The 13868-nt window shown below is 52.0% G+C and overlaps 1 protein-coding gene across 1 annotated transcript in view; it reads right to left on the bottom strand.

Moving 5' to 3' along the window:
• LOC102887399 (E3 ubiquitin-protein ligase HERC2) overlaps positions 1–13868 on the bottom strand; it is a 114318-nt gene that overhangs the window by 21934 nt on the left and 78516 nt on the right. The window contains exons 56-66 of the mRNA XM_025043506.1: positions 13417–13596; positions 13156–13237; positions 12911–13082; positions 12138–12282; positions 10879–11104; positions 7420–7591; positions 6506–6692; positions 5781–5921; positions 4287–4478; positions 1506–1659; positions 785–892 (exon numbers count right to left, since the gene is read on the bottom strand). Coding sequence (XP_024899274.1) covers positions 785–892; positions 1506–1659; positions 4287–4478; positions 5781–5921; positions 6506–6692; positions 7420–7591; positions 10879–11104; positions 12138–12282; positions 12911–13082; positions 13156–13237; positions 13417–13596 — 1759 coding nt within the window. The remainder of the gene's footprint in view (positions 1–784; positions 893–1505; positions 1660–4286; positions 4479–5780; positions 5922–6505; positions 6693–7419; positions 7592–10878; positions 11105–12137; positions 12283–12910; positions 13083–13155; positions 13238–13416; positions 13597–13868) is intronic.

The raw sequence follows: 13868 nt of genomic DNA, 5'->3' as shown, positions 1-13868 counted from the left end.
CTGCTGAAAGCAGAAAACCAGGCACCTATGACGTCACTACTGAATACTACATAGACGCGTGTCAAACTGCCAGAAAAAACCTATGCCCGTCTGTGACGACGTCACGTCACCCAAAGCTTTAGACCTGGTTTTAAACAGGCAACGTCTTGTAAGAGACGGTCTGCTGGGGAACAGGCAGGCTGCCGTGCACACGGTCTGCGGCGGCTCTCACCATAAAGGCGGAGGGACAGCTGACGTCGGGAAGGTGGCTGACCCTGGCTGGAGAAGGGTGAAGTCCGAGGGTGCGCACACCCCTGTCTGCGCTGTTGACCCTACGAAGCCCGGAGAGGGCAGTGAAGCAGCCCTGGAGAGGCGGCTGGGGTGCGGGCTCGGAGGCCACGGCCGTCTGTCCTGCACTGACATGGGGCAGCCGCGCCATGAGCCCAGCCCGCGCCGCCATCCGTCGGAGCACCAGCCTTCCCAAGCTTTGCGGCGCGTCCACCCTGACCTCGCACGCACCTGGCCCTCTCACACATCTCGAGATGCTGCAGCGTCTCCCACAGTCTGGGGGACGCTGGGCCTCCCAGAAGGCCTGTGTCCCCGACACGGCCCACTCCCACGCCAGTCTCCCGCAATCCAGCCCCGCGGCGGTACAGTGCACACCCATTCAGTCCCAGGAAGAGGCGGCTAAAACCCGCCGTGCTCTGCAGCCAAACAGCGAGCTGTCCCAGGGGGCACTAGGAAGGGCTCGGCGGCAGCGTGTGGTGACGCGCGCTCCCTCCCGCAGCTCCGCCTCCCTTCGCACCTGAGCGCACAGAGACGATCCTGTTGACACTGTCCATGACGGTGAGTGGGTCGTGGCGCCTCTCGGTGGAGCACTGCCGGTCAAACTCCACCCGGAGCCCTTCCGCACCTGGAGGACAGGCCAGCGCAGAACAGTGACGCCTCTGCCACGCCGCAGCCCCCACGCACACACTGCGGCCACACCGTGTCTCACCGCTGACCAAGGCAGATTTTTTTGGAACGAGCTCAGGAAACGGGCCCCGCGGCCCCGCCTGGCCGCCATGCCGCGTGCTCACTGTAGGGCGACCTTCTATGCTACAAGCCACCACCAGACCGAGCTTCACCCTCCCACCCCTGTTTACGTGGAACGTCACCCCAGATCCAGCACTTAGTGTGAAGTCTGGAGCCTTCTGTGGGACAAGAGAGTCCACATGACAGCGTGAGCAGTGACGACTCCAGGTCTCTGTGGGGCGATTACAGGCAAACTACAAACGGAGACGTACTTGCTCACGCAACACTGCTGAGCTGGGGACACGGGGCAGCGTCTGGAGACCGCACGAGACCTTTACTAGACCTGAGCTGTGCTGCCTAAGGCACCTGATAATTGCGACGCCAGACATTTACGTTGCATCTTCACTGGGTCACTGAGACCCCCATTTTGTCCCCCAGGCTCAGGCCCGAGTACCCAGCATCTTCACTGCGGCACTGTGACCGCCACATGCCCCCAGTCGGGCCCCAAGTACCTGGTATCTTCACGGTGCCGCTGGAGGAAGTGTCGTCCGTGTAGGGGTGACTACTCTCCACCACCACGGGCTGAGAGGACAGACGACCGCTCTGTGAGTCTGTGGCTACGTCCTCCAGCTCGGTGACGCACAGCTCCAGCAGCATATCTGCCACCTGTGGGGGAAGTGGGGTTACCAACAGGAGGTATGGAGCTCTCTGCAGGGACAGAGTGGCAGAGGGGACAGGGTGGATTTGGGGGTCTGAGAAATCCAGTTCCAATCAGGGCTCGGCTTCCTCTCCCTGAAAACCCAGATGGCACAGGGATCGCAGAGGGGCTGTGAAGCCTGGGGTGACACAGACACAAGCTGGAGGCACCTGACACACAGAAAACACTCAACGTGCCCACTGAAGACACAAAACGCCGATGACCACGACAGTTCCTATTCACACCGAGACGAGAGCACCTCCCAGTGAGGAAAGCCTGCGGCAGGAACACGCCACCACGGGAAGGAGCAGAGACGGAGGGGACCGACCCAGCCAAACGGGCAGACGGCACGTCTGAGCCGGGCGACAAACAGGAACAGAACCGGGCCGTCCTGGCCCAGGACGTTAAGGGTCACCCTGTGCCTTTCCTCTCAATAATCTGCAACACCCCCATCCCACTTAGAAAGCCTTACGGTTCGATCATTTAAATGGCCAACACTGGGGACTATAAACTCCTTGACTGCTCTTTTTAAATAAAATTTTTTAGGCGAGGCAACCCTTGGGTGACCTCACAGACTGCAAGGACCTTGTCAGCTTACAATCCTTTTTTTTTCTATTTTTTACGCCTACAGCACCTAGGCGGTCTCCCATCCAAGTACTAACCGGGCCCGACCCTGCTTAGCTTCCGAGATGGGACGGGATGGGGCTTGTTCAGGGCGGCGTGGCCAGAGACTTGACTGCTATTTTTAAAAACAAGTAAGAATATGTTGCGATGGCAACGATACATTAACTAACCGATTTCTTTTTATTTAGAAAGAAATAACACTACCCTCTCTTTTATACTTTCCAAAAATAACTGTTTTCCTCCATTTTCCCTCACAGACAACAAGTAGATTAGTTGAGTAAACAGTTTTATGAACGAAAGACTGAGCACTGCCATTGAGGCATCATCGTAAATTCAAATTTCTCAAATGTCAGGTCAGGGTAGGACACAGGAGCAGCATCTCGCCACCGGGCAATGCACTTTGAAGACAATCCTACCTTTGTTTCCGTCCCCCTGACCCTGTGCGTCACTGAGATGCAGATGCTGACATCATCAAACCCCGCGGCACAGCCCACGAGTCCTCTGGGCTTCACTGCGGAGCCTTCTCTGCAGACCCGTCACTCCACAGAGGAGGGTGACAAGCTCCCAGACACGGCTCGGCCCACAGAGTGCTCAGAGCCCAACCCCATTTCTCCACCAGCAACCTGAGTGTCCTTTAGCCAGGGACAACCCGAGGGGACCTCAGTTCCTTATCTGTGAAGAACGGACGCACACCCTCTGTACTGAGAGGGCCGAGCACTGGGCCCAGCAGGAGCGTGCGACAGCCTGGGGGGCAGGGTACTCTGAATGCACGTTCTCATTCACATTCTCTCCTCCGACAAATATGATAAACTTGTGAAAAAATTAACATTTTGCTGGTGACGATTCGCCTTGCTTTAAACTCTCAGAATCACGCCAAGTGACTTGCCTTGAAAACTAGAAAGCAGGGAACCTACGACTTTTTAGTTCTTCCTGAATGTGATTAAGGAATAACAAGCCCACAAAATATATCTACTAAAGCACTTACTACGTTCTCAAGCCCACTTGACCACACTTAAGCACTTCATGGCTTGGGTGGTGGTGACAAGGGGCCCAGAGAAACACAAATGACATGGCACAGACCTCGTGACATGGCCCGTTCTAAAAAGACAGAGAGCAAGGCCACCGATCAGAGTGTTTAAGAAAACCCAAGGACTTGACGGATCGATCCTATTTTCTGATATATTGATAAGGTCGACTTTACACCCGACACTGGCCGTATGTGGCTATTCAAACTGAAATAAACTCAGCTTGAGCAGAATGACACTTCAGGCCCCCAGGTGCACTGGCAACTCAAAAGCCAGGTGTGGTGGCCGGCGGCCCCACGTGGGATGGCTCCACACAGAACAGCCTGCCATGGGAGACTGCCCTGTCGCATCCAGTGCCACCAACTGTGAAAACCTATTCTGAAGCTGTAACAGTTCAAACGCTGTGGGATTAGAGCATGAAGAGTTAGATTAGTGGATCAGAGATGTCTGTAAACGGACCCAAACACATCCAGGAACTTCGAATACGATAAAAGTGGTTTTTGAACTGCCAAAGATGGATTATTCAATAATCCACGACCGACATGCTTGCCATCTAGGAGAAAACGAGGGCTGGATCCCTACTTATCCCTCAGTATCACGCTAAATCCCAGACGGCTCAGAAAAGTAAATGTAATAAATGAAATCATGAAAGTCATTAGAAGAAATGGGAGAATTTCTTTAAACAGTGTCATATCGCGGAGCTTATTTTCAGCATAACATAAAATACAAAAGCCGTAAATGAAAACAACTGGCAGATCTGCTGTTAAAAAACGTAGAAATTTCTAAATGGCTAAAAATATGAAAACGACATGAAGGGCAAACTGGGGGATGACGGCAGCACGTGTGCTAGGGACAGGACTGGCCGTCTCCTAGAATAAAACCCAGCGGCAGGCAGGACGCGGTGCCAGCGCCGCCCTGAGAGAGAAGGGTTCCCGCCCTGGACTCACCTGTGGGTAGGCGGTGCCCATGCCGGACAGCACGGCCGAAAGCACGTCCCTGCCCTTGTCCCCCGCCCGGCTGCACACCGACAGCTTGAGCAGGTCCACCAGGACACGGGTATCGTCCGAGACCAGCAGACTGGTGAACTCATCCAAGGACAGAGGTTCTGGGCCTGATGCTTTATTTTGGCTTTCAACATCCTAAAAAGCCCAACAATTAAAATGAGGAATGACGCGTTAAGAGATAGTCACCTACAAACTCAAAGGAAACGTGATTAACAATAATGAATAAAGAGGGACTCGATGAGGCATTTGAGACCATGAAATACCAGATTAGGAAATGACAGGCCCCTAAAATCTCCACCGCCATGTACTACGCTTTCAAAGCCAATTAACTGTTTTACAAATTAACAACGGCATCTGCCAAAAAGAATGCCTAAACTATGAAGAAGTAATAGTTCACACCGTGACCCAGTTCGTAACATAGGTGTGATCATAATTTGGAATAATATCCGCATTAAACCCTCGTCCTGGGAGACTGCCAAACAGCAAAGTGGAGTCCAGATCCCTAGTTTATAAATAGTGAGTTTCTTATCATCACAGATGGTTACAAATGATTTCCACGGGACATGTTTTTGCCAGCAGTGACAGGATAATACACCAAGAGTTCTAAACGTATTAAAAATAACGCACATCTGTCCCCAGGGGGCGCATGGGCAACGGAGAAGGTGTGGGCAGGGTGACACGGTCTGGTGTGGGGAGCAGCTGAGTGGGCCGGAGTCCACATGTGGGGGTGGCTGGTGTGACGGAGCCAAGTGGAAGGCGCCCCTGCTTTGGGTCAGCCAGCATGAGGGAGGAGGGGAGGTCACAGGTCCAGCAAGGTCAGAGGACATCCCTGCAGAGGGCAGGCTGGTTTGTGTGCCAGAAGCTGCGCGGGGGAAAGAGGGAGCACATGTGGCCCAGATGGGAGACTGGCTACCAAGGGGAAGTGAAAAACTGCCAGCGACAGGAGCAACGTTTCCCGCTCTCAGAGACGGGCTGAACATGGACGGGGCGGAGCCAGGACAAGCCCCGGGCAGGTCCCAGAAGGGACCACGCCGCCGGGGACCGTGGTGTTCAACACGCACAGGTGCACAAGGGAACAAACGCGCATCACTACTATGTGTGTGCATGCACAGCTGCGCATGCGCATGCGCACCAGCCTACACACACTCCCTGGCTCTGTCCACTAAGAGGGATGTGAACGGCCACACCCCCATAACGACGAGCAAAGCCTGTATGGGTGTGTGGACGAGACACAGTCCCGGATCGACCTTAATGTGCTGACACTCAGGACACACGACGCCTGTGACAGCATGGGGCTGTGCCTGCAGCTGTCCCCAACGGCGTGGGAATGCTCACATGCACCAGACCACACTGCGTTCTGTTTCTACGCACTACTGCAACTTCTGGTTACGTTTAAGATTATTGCAACATAAAATAGTAAAGAAGAAAGCCCTTGACCTCTTTGGTTTTGGTCATGGTTTCTGCGATGATGCTGGCAGCTCCTGGGTCATCTGTCACTGGGATAAATGGCCGCGAAGAAGCTGAGGAAGCAGATGGGGTCACTGCGGAGGGGGTAACAGCATCCTCGGAACAGATAATCTAGTTTAAAAACACACAGGAAGAGGAAAAACACAACAACGTGTTCGTATTTCCCACAAAACTCCAAAAAGGCATATCTAAACTCCTCCGGCCATCTGGAATGTTCCAGATTTTATAGCAATAGCCAGGTGCTTACACTACTGCTGCCACCTCCAGCGGAGTCTGGGGCAGCCCCTCAAAGCTGAACATTCCCATTCCCAAGAAAACTATCAGCGTTCACAACAGGTTAGATGGAAAAGACGAAAACGAGCTCTCGGCTCTTCGAGTTGGGTTCCCCACCAAAATTTACAAAATCTTTAACTTTCACAGCTTTAAGTTTTCAGAATTTAAAAAAAAAAACAAAAACAAACAAACAAAAAAAGACTACGGACTTGCACTTAGCAACTTTTATAAGAATAAATCTATTTCCAACTAAGCAACAGAAAGTTTCCTTTTTAATAAAATAGAATACTTTCTATCAAGGCCAAAGTCGTGGCAGGCAGGAAAACACGCTCCGAGCTAAGCGACAGCGCGACTCGTCCCTTCCCGGACACGGCGCAGCCACGCGCGCTCTCTGGTCCGACACAGCCTCTCGCCGACTCTACCTCGCTTCTCTTCTCCTGCCACGGACTCGGGCTCAGGCCGTCTTCCAGGTCTCCAGCCGGCACACAGTCCTCCCCGTTCACAGGGCTGGCCACAGCAGAGGAGTCCGAAGGGGGTGCCGGGGACAACGAGGGACACTCCACCGGGGCGATCATGCTGGCTGGCATCAGGGCCCCAACGACGGCGTCCCTGTCAGGAGACAAAGCCGGGCCAGCGGTGAGAGGTCATCACCGCCTTAGGACGGGGGTCGGGACGCGGCACAGCGCTCACTGAAGGCCTCCCTCGCAGGTACCGGGAACACGCAGAGGCTCATCGGCCACAGGCCAAAATATTCACACACCGACGAGAGGAGAAATCTGCCGAACACGGGACTCCTCCCGGGTCTTGCTGGAGCCGGAGGGTGATCCTGTGTCCACTGAGAGCCGCACACAAGGGCACCACACAGGGGGCGGCAGGGACACGGTGTCCTCTCAACAACTGAGTCACCTGTGTACTGACTTCCGTGCACCAGGGCCATAACCACGACCCACTGACAGACACACTTACTTCAAGAAAACAGCAGCAAAATCTCGGAAAAGGCCCAACTACCAAAACTCCGCCTCATCGAGTGTTTGAGTGAACGAGCTGATAAGTGGCTTTAAACATTACCGAATATTAGTACCAACTAAATCTTCCTCTCATCCCCCAAATATTCGTGCTTACTGGCCACAAAAAATAACAAAACGTTCTTTGGTTGTCTGAGTCATAGTTCAGCCCCCATTAGAGTACGCACGAAGGTTCGTATCACCATCTATTATCAAACTCACAGTATTTAAAGGCAATACTACAAGTTCTCTGATACATCACCCATCAAAAAGTCACAAAGACCCAAAGCTCGTATAATCGCAGGATTTCTAAAGTTAGCATTGCAGCCCACCTGGCATAGGTGATCTGCAGTGCTGTGAGCACGTGAGACAGGGCCTGCTGCTTTGCCAGGTTTCCATCCAATGACAGGAGAATCTTGGCGAGAGAAGGGCGATTTGGTTTTAAATTATTTGCACCACTGATTTTATTACTGGCGGCAGAAGAATCGGCATCCGAAGGCACGCCTGAAAAAGAAAAGGCTCGGGTTCGATTTTTAAGATCACAGCTTGTTCTATTCCTATACTGTGACCTTCAGTTTAATCCTAAAACACTGCAATCCTCATTTTGCTATTTCAAAATTAGGTACCATGTTCGTTAACGGTCTTTAAAGTAAAAAACCCACTTGTTTTCTCTCATCTATGGCTCTATAAAACAGCTGTTTCAGCAAAGGCTCGCTGTAACTGCAGAAAGACGCAGACACTTATGCGAAACACATTTAACGACAACTTCTGTGACACATGTTGGCGGTAGAGTGGTATAATTAACACCTATATTTACTTACGCTGACTTATGGGACAAGAAATGATCCAAACAGTGGAGAGAAGACAGGATGTCACCCATAATGATCTTACTGGTCGCATGTTCCAGCTCACAGCCCTGGGAGTCCCTAGGTCTCAATGGGGGCCAGGTGGAACCCAGGGGTCTCTGTGAAAATGGGGGGCAGAGCTCATGTGCAGGAGGCCCTGGTGGCCAGAGCTGACAGGACCGGACGGGGGCAAGCTGCCTATGAGAGCCTGGAAGAGGTGCCACGCCTCCACTCACCCCGGCCGAGGGTGCAGCAGACGCTGGGGGGCCTGCGTGTGGCGGACTGCCCCCAGCCACGGCCTGAGCTGTGTGGAAGGGTGAGAGGCGCAGCAGGCGGCCCAGGGAACACAGGGCCCAGCACAGCGCCTGCCCCATCGGCCGCAGGGGAAGACTCACAACTGAGAGGCACTGACCAGAGCACTCCGAGGGGCCTCAGAGCGGGGACAGCCAGCCCGAGACTAGCATCGGGTTAGAACTACTTCCCAACCCAGAGCCAAGACCCAGATGGATCAAACTCTTTCAGAGTAACGTAGCTGTACCTAAGCTCAAGATCTACAGACAGACAAAAATCCCCAGAACATCTGAGTAAAGGCCACGATGTGTGGCATTCAAACGAAAGTCACCAGGGAAGCAGAAAGGAAGGAAAATACCGCCGAGTTCAGATATGGGAAAAAGAAAAATCGATCTCAACAACTCGGAACTGGCACAGACGTCGGCAGACAAGGAAATTACAACACTTGTTAGGTGTATTCCGCATGTCGAAAAAAAGAACTAGAGATACAGGAGATATAAAAATACCGAAATCAAAATTCTAAAGAGGAAACTACAATGTCTGAGATAAAGACACGGCAACTAGAAACTATTTAACATAAAAGACATAAAAAGAAAAGAAAATTAAAAAAATGAACAGAGCATCAGTTACCTGTGGCCCGATTTTCAAAGACTTAACAGGCGTGAAACTATAGTTTCCAAAAGAGAGAAGAGAGGAGATAAAGAAAAAAAGTTTTTTGAGGAAAAAAGTGACTGGAAAACCTCAAAATTTGATGAAAATTATAAACCTAAACATCCAAGAAGCACAATGAACCACAAGCACCAGAATCAAGAGGGCACACTATAATCAAACTGCTCAAACCCTGGGGGACAAAAAAATTTTTACAAGTGGTCTAAAGAAAAAGACATATAACGTACAGGAAAAGAGAGAGAAAAATGACAGTAAATTCTCGATGAAACGATGCAAACAAGCTCGAAGAAAATGGAACAGCGCCTTTAAAATGTTGAATGAGAAAACCGCAACCTAGAATTCTATTCCTAGCTAAAATATATTGCAAAATAATGACTAGTTCAGCCATAAAATGCTGAAAGCAAGTGTCCCCAGCACATTATGGGACATGACGAAAGTCCTCCAGGCAGAAGAAATACAGATGCCCACGAAGGAGTGAGGGACACTGGGAATGTACCCGCGTCAGTAAGTGCAGAGACATTCTTTTCTTGTTATTTAAGTCATTTGGACAGATGACCTGATGTTTAAAGGAAATTAATAAAAAACACTGTGAAATTTACAACTTACACAGAAACGTACGACAACAACAGCACAAGAGCCAGGCGGGAAGACAGAACGGTACTGCTGATGATTCACATACACTCGTGCAATGGAGTGGCATCGCCTAAGGGCAGACCACGGTAAGTTAAACGTCTGCGATACACGCCCAAAGTAATCGCTAGAGTAACACAGTAAGTTAGAAAAAGAAGAAAAAAATAAGATCATAAAAAAAATTCAAAAGAAGAAGAAAAGAAGACATCAACAAACATCCAGAACTATCAGAAAACGAAGAGCATGACAGATTTGACACAAATACATTAATAACCACATTAACCATAAGTGCACTAAACACTCCATGGAGAGATTGTCGGGGTAAATTTTAAAAAGCAAATTCCAACTACGTGATGCCTACGAGAAAGTATCTTTTCATACAAAAAAAAAAAATAGGTTAAAAGGAAAGAGATGACAAAGACACACCACTGAATACCATGGTGTGCGGAATAGCACGGCTGATATGAAGAGCTGATCAAAAGCAAGCTTAGATTTTAAAGCAAATGGAGCAAAGGGATAAGGAGGGCAGCTGTCATAGCGAAAGCAGAATCCATTAATCCAGGAGAGAACGATGTTTACATTACAGAAATAGGAAGATTCTAAATCAATGACCTAAGCTTGCGACATAAGACACTAGAAAAGAATAGAACCAAATGAAGAATCAGTAATGATCAGAGCAGAGATGAACTAGAAAACAGAAAAGCAGCAGAGAAAAACCAAAAAACCAAGAAAACATCAACTTGTCCTTTGAAAAAATTAACAAAATTGATAAACCTCTAGAAAAACTGGAAAGAGAAGACAGAATTACCAATATAAGCAATGAGAGAGATGACACCACTACAGATTCTAAAAATGTTCAAAGAAAGGTAAGCAAAAACATCGAGACCAACTTTAATTCCAATAAATTCAATAATTTAGCTGAAATTAGTAACTTCCAGCAAAGGTATAAACTGTATTAGAAAAGAAATACATAACCCTATATTTATAAAGGGAGTAAGATTTGTGGCTAAAAATCACAGAGAAACCCCACAAAGAAAACTCTAAGCCCAGATGTTTTCACGGGTGAATTCTATCGAAATGATGCCAATTCTACACAAAATGATTAGGCTAAGTGAAAAAACGGAGATAAAAAAGTACATGCTATAGGATTATTTATCTAAAACTCCAAAGAATGAAAACCGACCCTAGGGACAGAAAGCAGTCAGTGGTGCGGGAGGTGGGGGAGGGGCCGTGAGGGACAAGCCGTGAGGGACAAGGGGACACGGCAGTGCCTGATAGCGCACAGGACAACGCCAGCGCAGTGGCTGTCCACGGCTCTTCTTCGGAACACACTGGCAGGACAGAGGTCCAGGTTACCTAGGTAGGAGGCACCCAGAGGGTCCCTTGCAGTCTGGAACAGGACTGGCTCGTGCACAGAGGGCGTTGCCACGTCCACCGTCGTCCACGCCACACTGTGCGAAGACCCGCAAGCCACCCGCGTGATCTTCTGGCCTTCCAAGCCTTGCACGAGCGTGGGCTTCCTATTAACTGTGGTCGTGCCATTGCCCTGCTGGCCATGGTCATTGTCACCCCAAGCGTACACCTGTCAAGAGGAAAACAGTATGCCAACGTTTCAGAACATTTTCTCAGTTACTTCAAAACTCTTGCCGACGACTAGGAGTATTTTCATCACATCCCCCCACTGAGCTCATCCGCCACCTGTGAGAGGACACAGGGACGTCCTCCTTAAGTGCAGCGACCCACTTTTTCCTTTATTTTGTAAAGAAAAACAATCATAAACATTATGTTCATTTTTCAAGTGCGGCCGTCCTTCATCGTGGTTCCTCTTGCTGCCCTCGGCCGGCCATGGCCCGGAGCCTGTCGTGGCAGCTCAGGGTACAGAGCAGGAGGCCACCCGGACAGATGGCCCTCCATCGCAGGGTGCAACTGCTTGGGCGGAAATAGTCCAGATGCACCAGACCACCCTGAAGGCACGTCTTTGAGATGTGGGGGGAGAATGTGCAGCCTCCACACAGATGGTGGCCTCCCCTGGGAAACAATATTTTTCTCATCCATGTAGCAAAAATGACGCTGAACAAAACGACACGATTCGAGGACCTACTGTATGAACAGGGTTTGGTACTGTCCACACTGGGAGTCCCAGAACGTGTTCCCCATGGGTAGGGAAATGACTGTCGTTCACGCCACGGCTTTAAAGAATCAGGAGGCATCACCCACTTTTACCTCATCCTGAGTGAATGACAGTGCGCCACCTGGCTGCCGGCAGTGCGTCCCAACGCTAACACCGCGGCCCGTCACCGCAGAAGAACGGGCCACCCTGGACAGACCCGGCTTCATCTCTGAGCCGAAGCGCGCGGACCTCCCCACGAGCCACCTGTTTCTGGAGCGACAGCGCTCGCCCTTGGCAGTGGGAGCGCCTCCGACGGCAACGCTCCCTTCCTGTGGTGAGGGCCTCGGAGTGGGAAAGCCCACTTCCTGCGCCTGTCTGTCAGCGACGCCCACCCAGGCTGACAACGGGGGCCCCGCTGACAACAGCCCACTGCCTGCTTCTTCACACGCACCTCACCACGAGGGACACTTCCAACGGGACCAGCCTTGTCGCGAGCCCGGCTTACCTGCCCTGCGTCCGTGACGGCCAGGCAGTGCAGGGCCCCGACGGCCACGTGCACGATCTTCTTCCCACGCAGCCCCTCCACCACCTGAGGCTTCCGCACGTGCACGTCGGAGCCGTGGCCCAGCCGGAAGTAGTCGCCCTTGCCCCTGTGGGAGGCCAGAGCACAGAGCAGTGTGTGGGGACAGGCCGGCAGCGCTCCACAGGGGATGCCCACTGCCTGCAGCCCCAGAGCTGGCTCGGCGGCAATGTCACGCACTGCCCGAGATCTTTAGATCCATCGTAACAAAGGCACCACTAACTATGCACGACCCTGGACGTGTGCTTTCCGACGTGTAGGTGTTGATGTAGTTTTCCCATACAGAGATTAAAACGTGATCAACGACCTCCAGTCCCTCTGAAACTCCGGGCTCGTCAACTCTCAAGCTGCCTCTGGGCCATGGGACCTGGCTAAGGCCCACCACACTGTCCAGTGCCAGCTGGGTGCCCCGCTCCCTTTCGATTTAATGAAATGAGCTTTCTCAAGAAACACACGTCAACTTTTTCAAGATCGAGGAAATCAGAAGAAACCCTCCTGATGAACCTCACGTCAACAGGAATGGCAGGCCGGGCCACCACGGCTCCAGCGCCTTCTTCAAACCACCCAGTCACGTGGGCTAGTTCTTGTCACACTTTCACCAACCCCAACTCAAAGGAGCAGGAGGCCCGCGACGCCAGGGCAGGAGGACGAAGGCTCCGGCGCGGCCCCGGGGCCCCGCGTGGCCGGGGTCCACGTACCACGTCCACACCACGCCCGACTTCGTGAGGGCCAAGGAGAACTGGGCGCCGCACTCGATCTGGCACACGCCCTGTCCGTTCAGTCTCTCGATGTTCTGGGGAACGTTGCAGCCTTCACTTCCTCCGCGGCCCAATTTTCCGAAGTCGCCGTCGCCCCAGGAAAACACCAGACCTGGGGTTAGGAAAGCGCTTGAGGCGGCGGTGTCTGCACACGGCCCCCCCGGACGCCGCCGGGCGCAGCTCACCTTCGTCAGTCAGAGCCAGCGTCTGGGCATCTCTGCTCCCACAGGCCACCTGCACCACTCTGTGCCCAACGAGGACTTTCACCTACTCAACCACAAAGGTAAAACAGAATCAAGCGCGGGCACCGGGGAGGGCAGGAGGGTCTTTTCCAGGCTAAAAGGCGACAATGCGTACGGCCGTGAGCTTTCCCACGCCAAGGCCCAGCCTCCCGGGACCCAACGGGCAGTGAGTTGTCTACAAGTGACCCAAGCGTGCATAATCACCATTTTGGGCTTCAGCTGTGTCGTGTTGTCCCCGTGTCCCAGCCGGCCGTACTCGCCGAGGCCCCAGGTGTAGAGCTCCCCGCTGGACGTGAGGGCTGCGCTGTGCGAGCTCCCACAGGCGATGTCCCGGATGCGCCTGCTCTTCAGGGCCTCTATGAGCCGCGGTTTGTCACAGTTCCTGGAGCAGGTGAAGTGACATTCTCTATAACCAACACGGCCTTCCCCACAGAAGGAGAGAAAGGACATCCACACTGACCCACGCTGCAGATCAACTCAACTGTCACGCCTTAGAACAGAACACGTGAGGGCTCAGCCACACAGACTGTCCAGCTGGACTTTTAGTCCCATTTTCATAAACAACCTATTCACTCCTCTGCAAAATAACTATCGAAGGCAGTCACTGTGGCTGTCAGGAGCAGCCTAGGAGCGAGAAACAGAGGGGCACTCACATC

Source organism: Pteropus alecto, unplaced genomic scaffold (assembly GCF_000325575.1).
Source record: "Pteropus alecto unplaced genomic scaffold, ASM32557v1 scaffold102, whole genome shotgun sequence".
In the NCBI taxonomy this organism is placed as follows: Eukaryota; Metazoa; Chordata; class Mammalia; order Chiroptera; family Pteropodidae; genus Pteropus; species Pteropus alecto.
The sequence above is the reverse complement of the archived record's forward strand: the minus strand, read 5'-3'. Positions and strand labels throughout refer to the sequence as shown.